We start from the raw sequence: 24161 nt of genomic DNA on the forward strand, positions 1-24161 counted from the left end.
CCTTTGAGTGTTCCTCCTCATTACATGCCTGTTTCTACATAAGTAATATTTTAAGTAGATTAAAAACAGACGTTTCCCACCGATAATAAAGTCCAAAGTAATTAAAAAAATTACACATTTATTTTAGGCATGCGATTTGACAGTCGTCGAAAAGAGTATATACTTGTCAGTACATACATCTATCTCACGTTTTTCTCTTCTACCATTTGACAGACCTCCGTCATCTTGTGAAATGTATTCTTCCATTCTTCAGAATCGTTGAAGCAACGCTTGTTACAAACACGCGAAAGCTATGCAAAGTCTAATTTTGACCCATATGTCACGGCCAGGTATAGCCCCGGCGATTATCGTTAGACTTACAAGCCACAGGTCACAAGTTCAAATCTCAGTCGTCGCATACGTTTTTACAGCTTTTTAAATTCATTTTTTAAGGTTTTATTTATATTATAAGTTGATGAGTACAAGCTACTGCAATGACATTAAATACAAGGACGCACAATTCATAACAAAAATGTTTTAAAAATCTGGGTCTAAATTGCATTTATAACATTCTTGTTGATGCTAATAACGTTAACTTCTTATCTGCTTAGGAAAAAAATCGTTCATGCCATAACCAACATAGTGTATAAAGACCTAAGTATCAAAATTGCAAATGGAACTGCCACACACTAAAAACTCTTTATCAAAATACCTTTTGTCATAATATGCTCAAATGACTTATATGTCAAAATGAATTGCGAACGAATATTGAACGAATGGAGCCGCTACCAATATATAATAAGTATGTAGGTATTAGATATTTCCAATTTATTCCATAAATATAAATACCTAAAAAAGGCCGCAATTTTACTTCTTCATTACATAAACTTTAAAAATACCCTACTGTATCATCTTTATCTTGGTCACTTGTACTCCGTTTATTACAATAAATGTATGTAATGTATGTATGTGTAAATTTCCTGAAATAAATGTCATATCTTGTTGTCACGAAGAAAAATTTACAAGGCTTCCAAGAATCTCGAGCTGGAAGGATACAAATTAAAATATTTTCTATGAAAATAATTAAATTCGACAGCAGACAACCCAAAGGTTTATCGGATTTATTTATTATAGGCATTTGTTTTAAATTAAATACCAGTGGTTCTGATCTGATAGTGTGGGATATTCTTTGAAATTTATTTTCAAAAGGAGATTTAATGTTGGTAATGCCATTCAAATAATATTAGAAGTGTCTAATACGCGAGTGTTCGAATTTAATTATAGGGTAGCACATATTGAAAGTACTGTAATATGGGTACAAAAGCCTGCCTATTGAAATATAAAATACATAGCAAAAAGTATAGAAAGGACCTACTTTTCGACTTTTTATTTACAGTACTCTCAGGACTCTAATTAATCTTGGTATTAAAAAGAGTAAAATGTAGTACGTTTTCACATTATCCGATCCGATATCGGATGTCGGACCGATATTCCATACATTACAGGCGGAATCTTGGATTCTTCTATTGATATCCTTCCGACATCCGTTATCGGATCGGATAATGTGAAAACGGTCTAATAGCGACTCAATAGTTTTTGTTCCTTGAAAGTCATTAATTTGATCAAATAAAATTATTCATTGAAATCTATACAATTACAACGAGTATTATAATGTATAATACATTCATTTTGTAATGTAATCCAAAGAAATAACTTATAAGAAATATATTCTACCCTTTTTGCTTGTTTTTTGATTACTATTTAGCCAATTTTTCATTGACTCATACCATGGACTTTCAATAGGGACTGAGCTCACACTTTTTTTGCCATACTAAATTGAACTTTATCACCGGTACAGAAAGGCGTTCTTATCAGACTAGTAAAAGTGTGTCCACATGAGAGGGTCAAAGTTGGGGCTGGTGTCCCTCTCGCATGTGACCAGTGTTAAAGAGATTACTACAGTAGTAGTATTTTTACCCGTATGATAACTAAGTTTATAAACTTCTTAAATTATTTTTGTATTATATCGAGGCAAGGATATTAATACCTTGTAATGAATTGGTAAGTCATTATTATGAAGCCATAAAACCAAAGATTTGCGCAATTAAAAAAAACCTTTAATTCGGTATTAGTAGATTTGGTAGTAACTTTGAATATTGACCGGTATCCCCAAATAATGACAGTGATGACGTCATTCAAATAATTTTGACAGTGGCAATAAGTGCGAGAGGGACACCAGCCCCAACTTTACCCTCTCATGCGGACACACTTTTTGGCCTAACAACTCAATCTAGCTTAATGATATATAAATCTATGAGTCATACCGGACAACTGTCACTGTACACTTGTAATCCTTATTACAAGGGCATAACGTCTAGCGATGGTTAGCTAAGACAGAGTATTGCGGTTAGTAGGAACGACGCACGATGTTGAACCTTAGGTTACCTTCAATCAATACTAATACTGAAAGACAATTTTTAAACTTATTGCATTACATGTGTCTAACAAAATTTCAATGAAATGGGTTGTAAATCTAATACTAAAAAATCAATATTTAAAAAGAGAGGGTTGAAAAGGGTGTAAAAGATAAAAAAATAATAACAAGAAAAAAAGATTTCCACTGCCGAGGATCGAACCCACGACGTCAGGTCAGGAGCGCGCCCATCGTCTTACGCTACTATAACTGAGCTATTTAAGCGATAGTGAAGGTGGCGAAATATATTATTATACAGCGATGTAATGAAAGTACGAATGAATAACTAACTTTTGAAATAATGCAGAAAATGACATCGTCAATAGTAGAGTTTGTAGGTAAATGAAAAATATGAAAATACTTCTTTCAGTACAGATTTTAGCGCTTCTTGGCGTGCATTTAAAGGTGGATTATTTTTTATACTTTTTATTTTGATCTTAACGAAAAGTCTGTTCCAATTTTTTTGCTGATATAATTTTTGCCCTGAATGTTATTCTGAGCTAGTAAAATACTGAACTTCCGTTTTGTTTTTAGGGTGGTTTCAGTAGAAATAGTGTTTCAACACATAATGTAGATACAAAACAACCATAACTTCACTTGTCCTATTATTGCTTGCGTCATAACTAATTTAATTACTCCGCTTTTTGCTACTACGAAGTATCATTCACAAAAATAGGTGGTTTCTTAATGTGTTATAAAGATCATAAATTAAAGTAGTCGAATTTAAAACAAAAGTCCTGATACCATTTTCGCCTGATTTTTAGTGAATTAAAATATTCTTTTTTTTATTATATTATACGTTTCTTGTCACAAATTTTGGTGGCTTAACTAAAAAAACTGTACCAAATTACCAAACTTAATTTTTGGTGAGATAAAAAGTACTGTTATAGAATTAAGTTATTTTCCCAGTAGTAGCAAGACCGGATAGCTCTTGGGGTAGGGGGGACGCACTTTTTTTCCTTTAGAAGCGATTATTTCCGAAAATATTATATTATCAAAAAACGATCTTATTAAACCCTTCTTCATTTTTTAATACCTATCCAACAATATATCACACGTTGGGGTTGGAATGAAAAAAAATATCCGCCCCCACTTTACATGTAGGGGGGGTACCCTAATAAAACATTTTTTTCCATTTTTATTTTTGCACTTTGTTGGCGTGATTGATATACATATTGTTACCAAATTTCAGCTTTCTAGTGCTTACGGTTACTGAGATTATCCGCGGACGGACGGACGGACGGACGGACGGACAGACAGACATGGCGAAACTATAAGGGTTCCTAGTTGACTACGGAACCCTAAAAAGTAATTTGCAGGTGAGGCCCTACCTTTACGGTGCTTCCTTGTGTGCCCTTTCTAAGAAGGATGGTGGTATAAGGCCGATAGCTGTGGGTAGTGTGATACGACGTCTTACGGCAAAGCTGGGTTGTAAGGCTGTGAGAGACGTTGTGTCGCAGTACTTACAGCCGCACCAAATCGGTTTTGGTACGGCAAGGGGTTGCGAAGCGGCAATACACGCTACTATGTCTTTTGTGTTGGAGCGTGAGGGCACGGATAGTGTCGTTGTCAAGGTAGACTTGAAGAACGCCTTTAATTGCCTTGACAGGGACACTATGTTAAAGGAGGTCTTGGAATTGGCGCCGTCTCTCTACCCCTTCTTGTACCAATGCTATAGCACCTCCACTAATCTTTATTTGAAAGAGGAATTGATTATGTCACAGGTTGGGGCACAACAAGGTGATCCTTTGGGTCCTCTGATTTTCTGCCTGGCAATTCAGAAGACCATTGTCAAGCTTAAGTCTGTACTAAATGTGTGGTATCTTGACGATGGTACCATTGGGGGAAAGCCAAGCGAAGTCATGGAGGACCTAGGTGTGTTGATACCAGCATTGAAAGAGCTGGGTCTGGAAGTAAACCCGACCAAGTGTGAGCTCTATACGTGCGGGTCGGTGTCAGTGTCTGATTTAAACAGCTTGCACTGTCTGCTGCCCGGTGTTAAAACGGTAGATAGATTAGGGTTATCTTTGTTAGGAGCGCCCATTTTCCCGGAAGGAGTCGGCGCGGCTCTTCAAGTCAAGAAAAATGCTCTAGTTGCTGTTCGGGACCATTTGCTTAATTTATCATCGCACGTTGCCTTGACTCTATTGCGGAACTGCTTTGCCACGCCTCGGATGACGTATATTCTCCGAACGTCCCCGACGTGGCAATTTGTGGACGAAGCGAGGAATATCGACCGTGAGCTCAGGGCGACTTTGGAGGTGGTCTTGAATGTAGAGCTGAATGATACGCAGTGGGTCCAGGCGGCTCTTCCCATACGATATGGTGGCCTAGGAATACGCGCGGTTGAGGGATTAGGACTAGTCGCGTTTCTTGCGTCGGCGCACGGGGCGGCGGATCTTGCCACTCGCATTCTCCCCTTAAATGGTGGCACTTCCGCGGTCCTGTTGGTTGCTGATGCATTAGCCAAATGGTCGGAAACTATCCCAGGCGATAAGCGTCCGGATAACCCAGCGATTCAAAAGCAGTGGGATGACTTGTGGAACAAGCACGTCTACGATTCCTTATTGGGTGATGCATCGGATTCGGACCTGGCACGTCTTAAAGCTCTGGAGCGTCCGGAATCTGGGGCTTGGCTACACGCCCTGCCTTCGCCTCAGCTTGGAACGCTCTTAGACAATGACTCTTTGAGAATCTCGACGGCTCTCAGGTTGGGGGCGAGGGTGTGCGAGGTTCATCGGTGCCGTTGTGGAATATTGGTGGGGGAAGATGGGCACCACGGCCTTAGCTGTCAGAGGTGTGCTGGCCGATTCCCGAGGCATCACTCTATTAATGAGATCGTGCGCCGAGCCTTAGTGTCGGCTAATGTGCCGTGCGTCTTGGAACCGCCAGGGTTGAGTCGCACCGATGGTAAAAGGCCGGACGGGCTGACCTTGGTCCCGTGGCGTAGAGGGCGCTGCCTTATTTGGGATGCAACTTGTGTCAGCACTTACGCTGCATCCCATTTGAGGCAGACTATAGGTTGTGCTGGCTCGGCAGCGGAGTCCGCGGCAAAGGCTAAGCACGCAAAGTACTCCGCGTTGGAATCGGCTTACGACTTTGTGCCGGTGGCGATTGAGACGGCGGGGCCTTGGGGCTCGGAGGCTCGCTCCTTTTTCAAAGAGTTAGGGCGTCGGTTGCGGGAGAGGGGCTGCGATCCTCGTTCTGGGTCGTATCTGGTCCAACAGGTCTCCATTGCCGTCCAGCGGGGTAATGCAGCGGGAATAATGGGGACTTTTGAGCCAGGTACGGTCCAGGGAGGAATATTTTAGTTATAATAACGTTTATGACCTACTTGATTTGTATTGATGACCCTTTTGACATAAATTACATAATATAGCATACTTTCATTAAAAAGTTGTATTCCCCAGATGTTTTAGGCCCACTAAGTATTCAAATAACTTACTTAACTTAAACACGGTGGACAGACAAATTCAAATTCATTAGCCAATGAGGTCACAGCTTTGCAAAACGCCAGGTAGGTGCATCCGTATTGAAAGGGTGCAATAAGTCACTTGACCGGTCAGTTACTTTTTTTTATTTTTATTTATGGGATACTTATACTTTAGTTTGTACTTAGGTAAACAAGCGCCACGTCCATGTGTGATTTTAATTAACACTTGCTTTGAATTCGGACTGTAATAATGCCTTCTATGTGACTTCGGCTAGATACTGGACTTCGGCTAGATAGTAGGCTTTACCAAACAAACAGCAAGTAACATTTTAGTGCTATAATTTTGGTTTTCGACGCTAAAAGCTACTATAGATGTCGTATAAAGGTTTTCGGCGTGACCGCCTGTCGTATAAAAGCCTCCAGTAACACCTTTTAGCTCTATAAGCTTGTACCGCTAAAAGGTGTTATTAGGAAGTGATGTAAACGTTTATATCACCATTTTATAGAGCCGCTATAGGCCTGGTCTATAACAGGATCAAATATGACTACTATAGGTCTATATTATTGTATAATAGTGTTAAGAATCACTGCTATGCAATCAATTTGCGCTATTAAGGTTCCCGACAAGCCGCTATAGTTGTTGCGTTATACAGCTAAAAGGTGTTATTAGGAAGTGATGTAAACGTTTATATCACCATTTTATAGAGCCGCTATAGGCCTGGTCTATAACAGGATCAAATATGACTATTATAGAACAATATTACTGTATAATGGTGTTAGAAATCACTGTTATGCAATCAATTTGCGCTATTAAGGTTCCCGACAAGCCGCTATAGTTGTTGTGTTATACAGCTAAAAGGTGTTATTAGGAAGTGATGTAAACGTTTATATCACCATTTTATAGAGCCGCTATAGGCCTGGTCTATAACAGGATCAAATAAGAACAATATTATTGTATAATAGTGTTAGGAATCACTGTTATGCTATCAATTTGCGCTATTAAGGTTACCAACAAGCCGCTTATAGTATTTTTAGTAGTTGTGTTTTAACAGATTTAAAACCTAACTATACCACTATTTTGGGATATAGTGGCTTTGGAAAACACTGCTATAGTATTTAACACTGTATAGTAGTGATATGAATACCATTATAGAGCTATTTTGCTGTATAATGAAGTTTTCAGGATACGTTTATATAGCTTTGAAAAGGTTATAGTCGTTTTCTAATGCCTTTTATATCTCATCGCCGTATACGCCACAATGACTCTTTAAATATCACAGACCTGTTGAATAATGGTTTCGGTACACAGATGTCATATATACCATAGATCAAGCAAACGTATCTACTTAGCGTGTCAAATTAACTCAGTGAAATCCACTGAGTTGTCCGTCTTTACTCGCAGCTTGCAGCTTTCGGGCGTCAATTTTTGTAAGTTGAAGTCAACCAAAACATAAAAAATGCCTCGTTACGTGATATTCAATTGCAACAACACAAAAATTATGAACAATCAAGAGCCTGAGACATATTTAAAATTACAGGCAAGAATCAACTTCAGTACAAAATTTGACACGCTCAGCCCCTATACAAATATATGAATTTGTTTCTTCTATCTAAATTAAGTTCTGTGTTTCGGTATCTCTTTTAAAACACAATAGCGTTATAGCTGAGTTTACTATATGTTTTATAAACCAAATCAGATATATAAGAGTAGAAAACGATTACTTTTAAATGACAATTTTGACCTTAAAAGGCTGCTTTATGGTGTTTATACATCGTAATTATGAAACCAGACCAAAAATGCGGTATCTGGTTCCGTACAGTGTTTTTCTAGAAATTAACTTTAAAAATACACATAGCGACCAATCGTAGTTTAGATTTGTCATACTAAAAAGAAAACAACATTTATTAATACTGTTTAAAAGATCTTTCTATAGTAAAACATTGAAAACAAGTATTGTTTTCTATATAAAGAACTTATAAGTTAAACTGGATCATAGTTAAATTCTCATGCAACCCTAATTGAATCCACGGTGGCGGGCTTATGGCAGTGAATGCGTATGATAAGTGATATAGTCGAACTATAAAAGCGTATGTTTTACTTCTTGGATCCATAGTAGAAACTATGATGCCAATAATTTTATTGTATTAAATTATATTTATTTATTTTATTCAAAACATGTATAAATCGAGGGCGCATTTAAAATACTCCATTAAACTAATATTCTTTTAACGGTAAAATTTCCATCGCATACCTTTTTGCAGTAATGATGGAAGTATACGAAATCCAAATTATGTTAATTGACACTAAACTTCACAAGTTCACACGCCACTTTTCGTTAAGTTCCTCGTTTAGAACAGTTTTTAGGGTTCCGTAGTCAACTAGGAACCCTTATAGTTTCGCCATGTCTGTCTGTCCGTCCGTCCGTCCGTCCGTCCGTCCGTCCGCGGATAATCTCAGTAACCGTTAGCACTAGAAAGCTGAAATTTGGTACCAATATGTATATCAATCACGCCAACAAAGTGCAAAAATAAAAAATGGAAAAAAATGTTTTATTAGGGTACCCCCCCTACATGTAAAGTGGGGGCTGATATTTTTTTTCATTCCAACCCCAACGTGTGATATATTGTTGGATAGGTATTAAAAAATTAATAAGGGTTTGCTAAGATTGTTTTTTGATAATATTAATATTTTCGGAAATAATCGCTCCTAAAGGAAAAAAAAGTGCGTCCCCCCCCTCTAACTTTTGAACCATATGTTTAAAAAATATAAAAAAAAATCACAAAAGTAGAACTTTATAAATACTTTCTAGGAAAATTGTTTTGAACTCGATAGGTTCAGTGGTTTTTGAAAAAAATACGGAGAACTACGGAACCCTACACTGAGCGTGGCCCGACACGCTCTTGGCCGGTTTTTGTTAAATATTACACACATTAAATTATTTTAGAAATTTCGCATTAAAAGGGACGGCAACTGCTATTATAGAACAAAATAACCTGTATAACGGAATCTCAAATGCTACTATAGCATAAATTGATACTATAATAGCGTTACTGTGTCCTCTATGTCAACAAATTAGCACAATAGTCATCATTACATCACCATTATAGACCTTAAACGTCACGGATGTTACTGCTATAGGCCTATTATATCACTAAATGGCTGCATAATTGCGCCAAATCGGCTCTACAGTACAAATATAGACTATTTATAGGACCATTTAGTGTGATTTAATTTGATGTCCTCGACCACTATAGGACCAGAAATTGTTACTTGAGAGGAACTATAATAAGCACACAAAATTTCATCCCCATCGGTTCAGCCGCTTAGGAGGAGGAGGTAACAAACACACAAGCATGTCAATGATATTTAACAAATTCCTTATTCAATACAAATACTTCGATATATGTTTATAGAACTATATTAATAAAATATAAATATAATATACAATACCAAGAAAACATTTTTTCACGATTAAATTCAATTTATGACCCATTTTATAACAATATTTATTTATACCCACCCATTAGGGTAGAAAAGGTAAATATCGGGTAGATTGGGTAAATACCCGATATCTACCCCGGGTATTTTCCCGCCGCCCATCTCTAGTCCCAATTCCTCAATATTAACAAATTTGTGTAAATCTTTCGATAACAATGTAAGTACTTACTACTTAGAAAACGTACAGCGCAAGTAATTTTAACTCGCCCAGGCAGAATGAATTGAGTAGAAGGGTTCCTTAATTCAATTATCTTATTATTTTCTTAATGTGTTGCATGTACGTCAGCAATATGTATTGCGTACGTTTAATATTAAACGGTTCACTAAATTTCCATTGATTGATATGACATTACATATTTTTGAAATTTGCGTTAAATCTGTGCACTTAAAATGGGTATCCATTTTGCACAAGTAGATAGTATTGAACAACATATAACACCATTTAATGCAGTAATCCAAGCCACGTATGCGTCTAGCGCAATGGTAATCGATTATTGTATCATAATAAATGATTTGAAAGCGCAAGCTTGGAATTGAAAATCAGAATTGTTCACAAATAGTTTGGGTGGGTAGATGAAAATGAAAAAGGGCGGAGGAGGAAGGTGGTGGGGTCGGGTCGCGACGGCGCACCTCATGATCTCGTGCTCTCGCTGCTCCTCCTGCCGCTGGCGCATCATGACGCCCTCGATGATGGCGCGCTCCTCGGGCGTGAGGTGCGACAGGTCCGGCATGTCGGCCATGGCGTGCGGGCGGCGGCAGGCCGCGAGCGCTGCGCGGGTGCGCGGGCCCGCCGCGATGCGGTGCTGTGCCCGCGGCGCGACGTTCGAGCGCCACTCCGTTCGGAGGTTTATTTAATAATGCCGGACGGGCCAATGGCGCGCGCCCGCCGACTGACGTCAGCGCACTTATTGATCGCGGCGCTCCGCCGGCCGCCCTGCCCGCGCCCTCGCACCCCTCGCTAGCGCCTCAGCACGTTGCGGCCGCGGTACCTCTCTCCGACAGCTTCAAGTGCGCGCGCATCCCGCTCTGCACCTAGATGTTGCCATGTCAAAACAAATAATATTTACCATTTTTAGTCGTCACCACAACTACTAAAATCAAATAAAACATTTCTGTTTCATATTTCGCTTTATTTTGTTGATTTTGTGAACATGAAAATGTAAAAATATAAATTTGTAAACCATGGTACCTATATGATTAATTATTGCATGGATTTAGTTTTTCTCTAAGTCCTTTCAGTTCATGAACTACTTAGACTAACTACAATATTATTGCAGTATTTAAAAAATAATTATAATCTTGTTTCATGTAGTTACTCAATCGAGACGCTAATTTATCCTTATAGGGACTAAGATAGTAATACATGCTTTTACCCACAAGTGTCAGATAAAAAAATCGTTTCCTTAAATCAAGTTTCCGAAAGCATGAGGTAGTTTGGTGACTTTCGGAAGTTTGAGATGGAGATAGAGGAGTGGGGCGGCTGCCTGGCGAGTATTCCCCAGCCGCCGACGGCACATTTCAATCGCAGTCAAGCGGCGCCGGCGTGCAGTCACCCGGCAGGTGGTTCGTTTCATCGTTATGAAAGAATGATTTCTTGCCTTCGCCCCATGGGAACCGTTTGGTGCGTCTAAGCATATACTCGTACTCACGGCACTCTCCTTTAGGGTGCGGACAATGTGATAAGCAATTAAGCGTGTGGGCGATTATGACTGGCAACATGAGCAGGAATATATACTTGTATTTTTTGTAGGTATCATGGCCTTCGTGGAAATGTGGACAGCAAGGGTTGTACGGGATCTTGTTGGGGCGGCAGTCGCGGGGCGGCGCGGGCTGGCGGCCGCCGCAGCCGCACTTGCCGGGCGGCGTGCGCCCCGGGCAGCTCAGGCTGTAGGACCGCCAGGGGCCTCCACGTTGCAAACATTTTATTACATTTTGGGTTAAGTTCATTGCTAATTTTTCTATTTAAATTATTATGCCGAAACCTGTCATGCTTTTATGACAACTGGATATCTTGTTTGGTTTGATGCTTGTTTGTGTCAATGGTTTGTTATTTACTTATTTGCAGAGTGTTAACAACCAGTACAGAGAAGGAAACAAAGAAGGTGGCGGTTTTTATTTTTTTACTTATGAAACTAGCGCAACATTAACGATATAAATATAAAGTACCTATAATGTAATAAAACTCTTAAAAATACATTTTTTCATTAGTGACTGTCGAGACGTGTCGCAATAATTCAGAATTCACCTCCAGTATTGTACAGTCTAGCAACTGCACATTTTTCCGTTTACGCTGCAACCTACTTAAGGCCGAGCCGTAATTTATTATTTTAAGTAAAGGTAAATTTAGTGCGTACCTAGCTCTCTTACGATAATCATCAACTAAAGGAACTGCCAATTAAGTTGCCTAGTGTAACCATTTTAAGGTGAAATAAACCAGTATAACATAACTCCATCTCTTCATCATCTCTCAACGCACTCAACCATTTCAAGCAAGGTGTACGGACTAACTGGCCCGTACATTAAATGGTCCTTCGAGCCTCTGCGTGTCCTGGAATCTCAAAAAGGTAATAGTGGTTTTGTTACTTAGTACGATAGTGAATCGGTTTGCTGGCCTCCCACAAGCGGGTCTCCCCAGTAAAATTGAGAAGGCACAAATATCGTATTTAAAGTGCAGAAGCTCTGATTACCTGTGGAAGGAAAGGACGCCACACAGAACCACCGGTGATACAGTCATCAACTACACGAGGATCAGAAGACGCGCAGGAATCTGGATCTTCAAAACTAGCAACTAATTATCTGCCGTCGGGGTGCTTGAAAAAACGCCGGCGGGGGTGCAACTTCAAATTAACTAACAGCAACTTCAGGCTCAACTTACTACAAAGTCAAGCCTAACTTGAACAACTTAACTCACTTCAAGATCAACTTTCAACTTCCTTCTAACGACAAACTCATCATGACTAAACTTCAACAACAGCAAACCTGCTTTGAAAACATCAAGGCATTGTGTGTCAACTACAAAAAGGATTCGGCAGGCAGGAAAACTCGTGACTACTTAACCAAGCGGATAACTTCTCTCGACGCCTTATGGGGTGACTTCGAGAACCAACATGGGGTCCTTGAAAAGGAAATCGAGGACAAGAACATTAACTACTTCCAGGAAGATATTTACACGAAAACTAAAGCTATGTATGACGTCACTAAGGCGGACATGCTGAACTTGATGCAAAAACTAACTGACGCGAAGAGCACAGTCAGATTTGATCTTACAGATCTTTTGGAAGACATGGAATCTGGTTCGGACAGCGTCATTCAACTTCTTAACAAACAAGAATGCAACTTCAAGGCAATCGATCGAGCGATGTCAAAAATAAATGTCGGCGTAAACAGCGAAAAGTGGGAACTAGAGGACAATCTTAACATTCTGAAGTCAAAATGGACGGAAATCGACAAGCAACACTGGGAAATAGACGGCTTGCTCAAGGGTTCTCACGAAACTTACTACCAAATATTCACCGACATAGAAAATAGATACGATTCTATGCGCAAGGAACTCAACAGCAAGATATGGTCAACCTTACACTATCAGAAATCGGCGCCGCGCATCTCAATACCCGAATTCTCAGGAAATTATAACCAATGGATTTCTTTCAAAGATCTTTTCATAGAAACCGTCCACAATAACCCAACTATCAACAAGGCGCAAAAAATGCAGCATCTGAAAACTAAGCTTCGCGGAGAAGCGGAAAGATTGGTCCAGCATCTGACAATAAATGCCGACAACTATAAATCATGCTGGGATATCTTAAACCAGCGTTACGATAACCGACGTCTTCAATTTATTTCATTTATGAACACCATGCTGAATTTACTTAACATTCAGCAGCCGGACGGCCACAATCTGAAGAAAATGCATGACCATTGAACTACTATGTACTACGTACTAGAAATGACAACTCGAACATATTCTGTGCGCCGACCGGCAGCGGCGGCAGCGCGAGGCGCATGCGCGTGAAGCGAACCGTGTCATAGAGTAAGACTTGACCACCTAGACGCGACACTTTTAGTGGAGACCTTTGTTTTATACTTTGTGTGTGAAATACTAAGTAGTTTACTTTTAGCACTATTATACATTGTGTTATATTTAATTTCTACTCAGTGAAATAAAAATAAGTAATTGTTTTTTCATAAATTTTAATTTCCTTTGAATAAAATTAGTTTTGTAAGTTTCTGTCGCTCAGAATAATAATCGCGCCATTCACCTTGTTTTACCTCCCTTAAACACCGGTTGCATTAAATACTATTTCAGTTTTGTTGTCACTATTTTTCGTCAATAATGAGAATTCAGAAATAATTCAAAATCATGCTTATTGTATAATATTATCGACTAAAATTCGTATTAGAACCGTGTAATATTCAAAACTATAATTGAAATAAATATTTTTATATTCTATATTGAAAACAGAATATGATCACAATTATTATACCTTATTACCTACATGTCATGTCTGCGCGATTCATCTATGATTCCAGTTGTCAAAATGGCGGCCATAGCATCGCGTTTAAGGAGCCCGTCCCTTCATTATAATAATTACTTAAATTAAGTTAGATCAAAATAGCTTGTCTACTAACCGATGAAATGTGACACCGTCACTTTTATTAGATTTTCTCGTATGGCTTCAACAGTATCTTGTAGCACAGGAAGGCATTTTTTCTTTTTTTTTGTGTGCAATCAGAGACAACCTCCTCCCACCACGCGCAGAGACTGACTGAGGCAACATAAGTCCACTGGACTTATGTTCGTGGCGCAAACTTTTTGTTCGCAGTGTCCTCTCTAGTACATTATACCTCAATGTGCATGACGTCATAACTGAATGTCTGAGTGGACTAAACAATATTGGCTTGGATACTACGACCTGGGATCCTATTATTGTTCATTTAATGACTTTGAAACTAGACACCACCACCCACAGCGACTACGTACGGGACCTTCAAGATCACAGGGAAGTTCCAGTCTTACACGACTTTCTTTTCTTTTTGGAAAGCAAATTCATGGCTTACGAAACCATGAAAAGCTCCAAAAAGGATATAAACTCGCAGCAGAAGCCAGCACCCATCAAAACTTTCAACAAGGATCATCAGGCCAAGAAAACTAACTACAATAACTTCAACTATTTCAAGAATAATTCCAAGACATATCACGCGACCTACGGTCAGTGCCCTCTTTGCAATGGGGAGCACGTGTTGATGCAATGTCAGAAGTTTCTCGACCTAGACACAACTCAGCGAAACAACACGGTCGCAAGACTGCAAGTGTGCAAAAATTGCTTGTTTAGTCACGGGGACAAGGAATGCAGATCCAACAAAACGTGCAAGGAATGTAACTTGCAACATCATTCATTATTGCACAATAATACGGCCAAGAAACAAACAACTTATAATTTTAGAAAAAATAACTTTGAATCTAAGCCATCAACTTCAAATTCAACTCAACAAGCATCCAGCCATCATATAGCTACGAATGGCGTGGAAGTATTGCTAACTACGGTTCAACTTCAACTTCAAGCTAGCGATGGAACATACATTACGCTCCGCGCGCTACTAGACCAGGGGTCACAACTTAACATTATAACTGAAAATGCCACGCAACTACTGAAACTACCCAGGAAGAAACTCAACGGAACTATAACTGGAATCGGAACTTTAAGCTGCAAAGGGGAGGCAGAGCTTACCTGCAAGTCCTTGCAATCCGATTATACATTCCAAACTAAAGCATTCATTGTTAGAAAAATAACTAGGAACCTTCCCAACTCCACATTCGAGAAAGGGAACTGGACGCACCTACAAAACTTGGAACTAGCGGATGCCGACTTCAACGTGTCGCGCCCTATAGAGATAGACCTCTTGCTAGGGGCGCACGTTTACGCTGACGCTCTTATGGATGGCGTAATTAGGGGTGGAAGATTGGCTCCGATTGCCCAACAGACCCGTCTAGGATGGATTATTAGCGGGGAACTCGCAACGAATGGCCCACTTAGCTGCCATGTAACTTTAATTAACCTGGAGGAACTTGCCAAGTTTTGGGAAACCGAAGACATCACCCAAAGCGAGGAGAATACGTCTCTTAACGACCAATGCGAAGCTTACTACCAGCAAACTGTCCAGCGAGGCTCCGATGGGAAATACATTGTGAAATTGCCATTGAGCGCGGACTACGAAAAAAAACTGGGCAATTCTAAACAAATTGCGGTCTCACAGTTTTTACAACTGGAACGCAAACTACAAAGACAACCTAAACTGGCCGCAATGTACAGGGAATTCATGAAGGAATATGCCGATTTAGAACACATGAAACCTTCGGCCTCAACTTCATCCCAGGACTGCTACCTCCCGCATCATGGGGTGCTAAGGAAAATGCCATCAGTACGAAGCTAAGGGTTGTTTTTAATGCGTCTCAAAAAACAAGCTCCGGTTACAGCCTAAACAGCCTGCAAGAAAAGGGCCCTAACCTACAAGGGGACATCCAAGCATTGATTCTGAAGTGGAGAGCCTACAAATATGCCTTCTGTGCTGATGCTCAAATGATGTACAGATGCATTTGGATCTCTGAAGACCAGCAGCATCTCCAGAAGATAATATGGCGAAACTCGCCCTCTGAAGCCCTTCAGGAATACCAGCTTTGCACAGTAACCTACGGCCAAAAATGTGCAGGATGGTTAGCCACAAGAACCCTCAAGCAATTGGCTGTGGACGACGGTCATAAATATCCCGAAGCCGCCGAAGCGCTGAAGAATGAATTTTATGTTGATGACCTCATCAGCGGCCGCAACTCAATTGCGGAAGCAATACAACTACAAAAATCCCTAATAAACTTACTTAAAGGTGGAGGCATGAACTTACGAAAATGGTCGGCAAATGACCCAACTCTACTTGAAAATCTAAGCGAAGATCAAATTTCCACACAAACATTTGACTTCAAACATGAAGATTCTATGAAAACTTTAGGGCTTGGCTGGAACCCTAATTCTGACACTTTTTTACTCAACTGGAATCTAAACAATAAGCCTTCAACTAACTTAACGAAACGAACTCTGTTGTCGGAGATATCTCGTCTATATGATCCATTAGGATGGTATAGCCCTGTAACTGTGACCGCCAAGCTAATATTTCAGAAAGTGTTGACAAATAATATCTCATGGGATCAAGTTCTACCACGCGACATTCAAGAGGAATGGCTGAAATTAAAAACAGAGCTGCAACTACTAAGAAAAATCAAAATTAACAGATGGATCGGCGGAACATCAAAACAAATCGAGCTTTTGGGCTTCTCGGACGCAAGTGAGAAGGCTTTTGCTTGTGTAATATATACACTCGCATTAGAGACGAAAGCGGGAAGCCATGCACAACTTTATTAGCAGCGAAAACTAGGGTTGCCCCCATATCACAAAAAACTACTCTTCCAAGATTGGAATTATGCGGAACCCTACTGTTGTCTCAACTAATGAAGAAGGTTATTATCTGTTATGGACCAAGTGATAAATCGGGCACTATACATAATGCCCGGGCATTATGAATAATGCCCATTGTGAGTGGGCAGTTTGATAATAACTATTCAAATAATTAAATTGCCCGGGCATTATACATAATGCCCATCCTCTGTTGGGCAAAGTAATAATAACACATCGAATAGCTGAATTTTGCCCGGGCATTATACATAATGCCCATCCTCTGTTGGGCAAAGTGATAATAACATATTGAATAGCTGAATTTTGCCCGGGCATTATACATAATGCCCATCCTCTGTTGGGCAAAGTAATAATACCACACCGAATAGCTGAATTTTGCCCGGGCATTATACATAATGCCCATCCTCTGTTGGGCAAAGTGATAATAACGTACCGAATAGCTGAATTTTGCCCGGGCATTATACATAGTGCCCATCCTCTGTTGGGCAAAGTAATAATAACACACCAAATAACTGAATTTTGCCCAAGAATAGAATTTTTTTATTTTATTTAAGGTAAAATACCCCATAATGGACGGTGATGCCATTATGGACAAAAAAACACAAATCCTTAAAAATAAGTATCTAAAATACGTTTCTAAAAACTGACGGCTATGTACCATAAACTAGAGTTGTAGAGCTGTTTAATTTTGAAGTTTCAATTAATTCGGTTATTTCTGAAGGATTTGGAGACAAGATAAAATTCACCAGTTTACTGAAAAAAATATCAAGACGAATTCTTAGTAATGTTGCTAAGAGAGATGAGTTCATGTATAAAATAATAAAAAAATAACGCACGGTGTAATCTTGAATGCGTTTTACTTACTGCATTAAGCATGAGATAAGGTAATAAAACATACTAGTTTGTTGCTCCAAAGATATAAAGAAATGATGTTATTTTGCAAGTGTCCATTACTGGACCCGAAAAACTGCCTACCTCCTATGATGGACAAGGAACAATTTACAAAACCAAAATTTACAAGAAACAATCCTATGTTAAAATAACCCAAACTAATTGTATTTATGGTGTATAAAATTGACTCATTGCGTATCAGTTGGCTTTAAAAGTAAAATTTTAAACTTATTTCACTGTCCATAATGGGGGATCCATTACTGGAGAACTGCCGTCCATAATTGAAGAAAAAACACCTAGTTTTAATTTGTTAACTATGAAGAAACCAATAGGAGTATCTATTCTGCAATACGCTTGAAATGTAGAAGAAGGATAGGACATTCAAGATTTAACACGCTTGGCGGTAGAATTTTTACATTTATCAGTGAAATATCAAAAACTGGCGATTTTTTTTCTTAAACTGTCCATGATTGGGTTCGTCACCTTACACAAAGAAAATTACACAGTATGAGAATCCATACTAATATTATAAATGGGAAAGTGTCATAACGTCGGCGGCCTGCTGAACGGATCACCGAAATCTGGCTACCGCAGTCTCACCTCTCGACAACCTTTCAGCCACTCTTTAAGTGTTGCACTGTTGTCGCACCGTGTGTGCGGCCGTTTTGCAGGGCCCACTCAATGAGTTGGCAAGTCACCGCCTGTCTTTTACAATTGTGAGACTTTATTGTCAGGTGCCCGATAGTTTCCTCCCATAGCCCTCTATCCAGTTCATCCAACTTATAAAACAATAACCCATGACTTTAGCTCCCATTGTAGCACAAAAGTGCTGCACTGCAATAGTCTTTGCACCTGGCGGGGACCATCTACGGTTGTATCATATCATATTGTGCGCTCGGGGTGGTATCCGCCACGTGTATCCCTTGCCTTTAGATTAAAATGTCTTAAAAGGCCTCTGTGCTGTTGGCTTTGGCCCCCACGCATGCCTCCCAAAGGTCCACGCATGTCCACGATCCAGAGATATGCAAAAGACACACCGAATAGAATAGCTGAATTTTGCCCGGGCATTATACATAATGCCGATCCTCTGTTGGGCAAAGTGATAATAACATACCGAATAGCTCAATTTCGCCCGGGAATTATACACAATGCCCGTCCTCTGTTGGGCAGAGTAATAATAAAACATGTAGCAAAGCTAATAGATGGATTGGCGCAGCTTCAGCAGACTTTCGTGCCGATCTGTTCAAGAGACCGTATGCAGTTTCATATCAAACTACAAAGGACACCGTCGCGAGCCGCCTGCAATGCCGTAGGACCTCTCGATGTCAAGGATGGCTAAGATAGGACTTATAATCAATGATTTAGAGTTAAACGACAAGTCCGACATAGGCCGCAGATCAGAGCTCGCTTCGAGCCTTAGTGAGACATAGATGATGCCGGGGGAGGGCGAGAGCCATAAGGCAGAGCTACTGGTAAGCGCTATCATAAAAGTGTCCTTTCACGCATGGCAAAGATAGTGAAACGCCTAGTTTGTTTAGTAGGTATGACCAAGTGTCCCTTTTTCGCTAGGAGAGGGATAAATAGCACTTTAGGTGTCAAAAAGCAATTGTTAATAAACTTAGATGATGAACTAGCTCTGCAGAATGCGTACGTAAATGCATGCTGTTCCTTTAAAAACATAAAAATCACTATATGTATGCCTTTCAGATTTGAGGAGTTCTCCAGGATCCATCATCAGAACTGGGTTCTAATAAAAATGAGACCAATCTGTATGCATATACATTCAATAAAAAAAAATGTCTAAATCGGTCCAGTAACGGCGGAGATATCGTGGAACAAATATAAAAAAAAAAAAACAAGTTGAGAACCACCTTCCTTGAGATTTAAGGGCGGCGGTTAAAAAGTATGCTTATTCAAGAAAGCGCAATTTACATTTCATTATTTGTTAGGAAACACCCAGTATACTTATTAAACTTATTATCAAATTGCCCAACAACACGTAGCAGTACCATAATGTCCGGGCAATGTGATAAAAATGGCGTTCATGCAAACTAGTTAAACTTATTATCAAATTGCCCAACAATCACGTAGCAGTATCATAATGCCCGGGCAATGTGATAAAAAATGGCGTTCAGAAAAACCTGTTAAACTTATTAACAAATTGCCCAACGATTACGTAGCAGTATCATAATGCCCGGGCAATGTGATAAAAAATGGCGTTCATGCAAACTTGTTAAATTTATTATCAATTTGCCCAACGGTCACGTAGCATTATCATAATGACCGGGCAATGTGATAAAAAATGGCGTCTAGACAATGATTAATCACTTTGCCCAATACAGCTAGGCATTATTCATAATGCCCGGGCATTATACATAATGCCCTTATTAATCACTTGGTCCATAACATATCCAAGCAAACTAGTTAACCTCGACCTCTGGTGGCACGGACCGTCTCTTCCCGAAACTAGCCCGAAAAATGATGCTCAAAGTTTTACTTGTCTTTTTGCTACAAACATCGGCGCATTGAAAACCGAAGAAGCAACCCTAACCACAAAGCAGGATAAACACTTCATATACGACCTTCTTGAAAAGTGCAGCTCTCTATCACGAGTAATACGAATCACCGCATGGATATTACGATTTATTACAAACTTACGACGTAAGCAGAAAGCCGACACCAACTATATAACTACTAAGGAGCTAATCGCTGCAAATGAATATTTAACCAGCTGCGCACAAAAGGAGGCATTTCCTGACGAATATAAACTACTGTTTAAAAATAAACCTATTCCAACCCACAGCTGCATATACAAACTGAAGCCTTACCTAGACGAAAGGAAATTGATTCGGGTTGGCGGACGGTTGAATAACTCTAACTTGCCCTCTGGAATGAAAAATCCAATTATCTTACCCAAAAAAGGGCGTATGACTCATCTCGTCATTCATCACGGGCACAGGGCAACATTACATGGCGGGGCGCGCCTAACCCTTAACTACATAAGACAACGTTACTGGATCATAAGCGGCAACAGGGCGGTAAAATATCAACTGCAACATTGCGTTCGCTGCCACCGATTCAAGCCGTCAACCACCCATCAGCTGATGGCGGACTTACCCCCGCAAAGAACTATCCCATCAAGGCCATTCACGCACACTGGTGTAGATTTCACTGGTAGCGTAGAAGTCAAAATTAACAAAGGGCGAGGTGTGAAAACATCGAAGGGATACATAGTTATCTTCGTGTGTCTGGCCACGAAGGCTGTACACATAGAACTTACTTCGGACATGAGCGCTGAAACATTTTTGGCTGCTTTTGAGAGATTATGTGCCCGCCGAGGCACGCCTAAACATGTTTACTCTGACTGCGGCACCAACTTTATCGGCGCATCGAAGATTATACGTCAAGAATTTGAACAATTCAAGCAAACACTGTCAAACTCAAGCTTTTTTGATGAAATTGGAAAACTGGAAGTGGAATGGCACTTCAATGCTCCCGCATGGCCTAGTGGTGGGGGAATTTGGGAGGCCGCCGTGAAATCCTTGAAATATCACCTAAAAAGAGTCCTTGGGGAGCAGAAACTTACATTCGAAGAGTTTATCTCTCTGCTGGCGAAGATAGAAGCTTGCCTAAACTCAAGACCGCTTTGTCCTCTTACAGAAGACATCGATGAATACTATAACTGTCTAACTCCAGGACATTTTTTGACCGGGTCAGCTACGTTGTCACTGCCGCACTCGGATTACAGTGACACCAAACACATCGATCTGCGCCGCAGATGGCAGCTTATTCAACATATGACGCAACGATTCTGGAAAGCTTGGTCATATGATTATCTAACTCAACTTCAGCGTCGAAGCAAATGGAACAAACCAACTCAAAATATTGAAAAGGATGACATTGTTCTTGTAAAGGAGGACAATTTACCTCCGGCAAAATGGGCACTCGGCCGCGTCGTAGTGGTTCACCCTGGGCGCGACGGCCTAACTCGCGTAACAACTATACAAACTCAAAACGGGACTTTCAAGCGTCCTGTTGTCAAACTTTCACCCTTGCCGATGAAACCAAGGGCTGAACTCGAGGACAAGCCATCGACAAGCCACACTGAGCAATCATTGGAAAACAACGAATCTGAACGAGGCAACACTAAGAAATCTACAAGATATCCTAGAAGAAATAAAACCGCCAAGCTATCATACCATGTGCGCTATATCAGGGTCGCACGCCGCCAGCGCGTCGACGTCGGCACATATTACGAACCTTGAACCCGAGCGACCGATATATTATGATACAATCGGCAAGGTACAAGTAATACATAATAAATGGACATTACTTATGTATTACAACCTAACTAACTATTGGGAAGGAGTTCGTCGCATTGAAACATACCTACATGGGGTGGAAGACTGGTGTGCGAAGACGGACCCAAGATATTGCAAAACTACTCTCAACCAACTGTACCACGAAATGGATCTCCTGCAATACTACAACTCTATGCTGCTCGCCCCTCACAAGCATCTAACCGACAGGAAGAAACGAGGACTAGCTGACGGGGTTGGGTACTTAGCTAATAGCTTATTCGGAATCCTGGATCAACGTTTTGCCGAAAAATACAAAAACGACATAGAAGCCGTACATGACAATGAAAACTACCTACTCGAACTCATCAAGAATCAAACAACTATCGTCGAACTAGAAAACAAGGTGCTAAAGAAAAATGAAGTTAACATCCAACAACAATTCAACGTTATAGAGACCTTCATGAACGAAACGAATATTAACATAGCAAAAATTGAGTCAGCAGTGGAAATCGCCATGGCCACGAGCTACTTTAATTCGGCTTCACTATCAGCCTACCTACTCATCAACAATCTAAAGAACATGCAGGAAATGCTATTCAACACCCTAACTGATGTCTACAAGGGCCATATCGACGTCCACCTTGTGACGCCGGTCAGCCTAATCGAGCAAATGAACATTATCGCTGGCAAGCTGCCAAGAACCATATCTTTACCTGTTCACAACATACGAGAAGACATCAAGGACCTCTACAAACTACTGTACGTTAAAGCTCGAGTCACCGACACTTATTTCTTCTTCGAACTTCACATTCCTCTAATTTCAGATGAAGACTATACGTTACATCGTGCTATACCGCTGCCCATCAAAACAACTCAAGACACTGTCATCGTGCAAACAAGTGCCCGTTATATAGCCGTTAACCTGCAGAAAAATACCTACATATCCTTTAAAGAAGAGGACCTTCAAGAATGCGTACAGTTGAAACCAGAAACTTTCATATGCAACAAAAACTTGCCAGTGTTTAACCTTCACAATGAAAACATTCCATGCGAAGCAAAACTAATAAGTCATCGCACGAGTACACCATGTGACGTAGCGCATACGTCATGTCAGAACGCCTGGATCGAGTTGCACTCACCAAACGCTTGGCTTGCCATTTGCTGCGATACCTGCACGCTACGAGCCATATGTGAACAAGATGTGACGTCACACACTATGACGTCATCCGGGATAGTCACTTTAGCACAAGGTTGCATACTGCAATCTAAATACCTAACTATACATTCACTAAACCAATACAACAGCAAGATGAAGATGGACTATGAGATAAACGTGCCCTCAGTAACATCATCCATTAATCGGATTGCAAATCTGACCTACCACAACATACCACATCTTTACCATACTGAACGTAAACACAAGGACACCGATGTAGAAGAAGTGGATAATAGAATACAGTTCCAGAAGAACAAGGAACAAGGTTTCCAAACAACTTTAACTACCCACGATATTCATCAATATACTATCAGCTATGTCTTGCTGGCCGCTGTCATATCTGCTGCTGTCTTTTGGGGAGTGGGAAGATGCTATCCCGATCTGTGCAAGCTAAAGAAGCGCAAACAATGCTCACTACAATCAGTAAGGCCACACTACGAGGATATCGAACTTCAACCGATGCCAGAAGAGAAAAGCCAGCCACAACCACAAACCGGTGCGAGACCAGCGAGCCACCTCGCGCCACGCCCGAGCCGTCGCCTCGCAACCAAGGACAACGTGTCATTCGACTTTGATTAATTGGATTTCTTGATTTATTTGTAATGGCTTTTCCTCTTGTTGAAATTTATCTTAACTTTTTCTCTCTCTTTTGGGGTTGCCAGCATGTACAGTCTAGCAACTGCACATTTTTCCGTTTACGCTGCAACCTACTTAAGGCCGAGCCGTAATTTATTATTTTAAGTAAAGGTAAATTTAGTGCGTACCTAGCTCTCTTACGATAATCATCAACTAAAGGAACTGCCAATTAAGTTGCCTAGTGTAACCATTTTAAGGTTAAATAAACCAGTATAACATAACTCCATCTCTTCATCATCTCTCAACGCACTCAACCATCTCAAGCAAGGT

The 24161-nt window shown here is 40.3% G+C and overlaps 2 protein-coding genes across 12 annotated transcripts in view; both read right to left on the bottom strand.

Moving 5' to 3' along the window:
- Nucleotides 1–10275, bottom strand: part of LOC125240915 (regulating synaptic membrane exocytosis protein 2) — a 169244-nt gene extending 158969 nt beyond the window's left edge. For 5 of the 11 annotated variants that reach the window (XM_048149091.1, XM_048149097.1, XM_048149096.1 and 2 more), the window contains exon 1: nt 10015–10262. In XM_048149091.1, coding sequence (XP_048005048.1) covers nt 10015–10124 — 110 coding nt within the window. In that variant the 5' untranslated portion in view covers nt 10125–10262. Of the gene's footprint in view, nt 1–10014 lie in introns of all 11 variants that reach the window. The other 6 variants (XM_048149099.1, XM_048149092.1, XR_007178694.1 and 3 more) reach the window with 5 other exon arrangements.
- Nucleotides 10276–10589: 314 nt separating this feature from the next.
- On the bottom strand, nt 10590–11487 carry LOC125240930 (cytochrome c oxidase subunit 6A, mitochondrial-like). Its single transcript, XM_048149134.1, has one exon. The coding sequence runs from the start codon at nt 11329–11331 to the stop codon at nt 10903–10905; it is 429 nt and encodes a 142-aa protein (XP_048005091.1). The 5' UTR covers nt 11332–11487; the 3' UTR covers nt 10590–10902.
- Nucleotides 11488–24161: the final 12674 nt, after the last annotated feature.

This window comes from Leguminivora glycinivorella, chromosome Z, assembly GCF_023078275.1.
Source record: "Leguminivora glycinivorella isolate SPB_JAAS2020 chromosome Z, LegGlyc_1.1, whole genome shotgun sequence".
In the NCBI taxonomy this organism is placed as follows: Eukaryota; Metazoa; Arthropoda; class Insecta; order Lepidoptera; family Tortricidae; genus Leguminivora; species Leguminivora glycinivorella.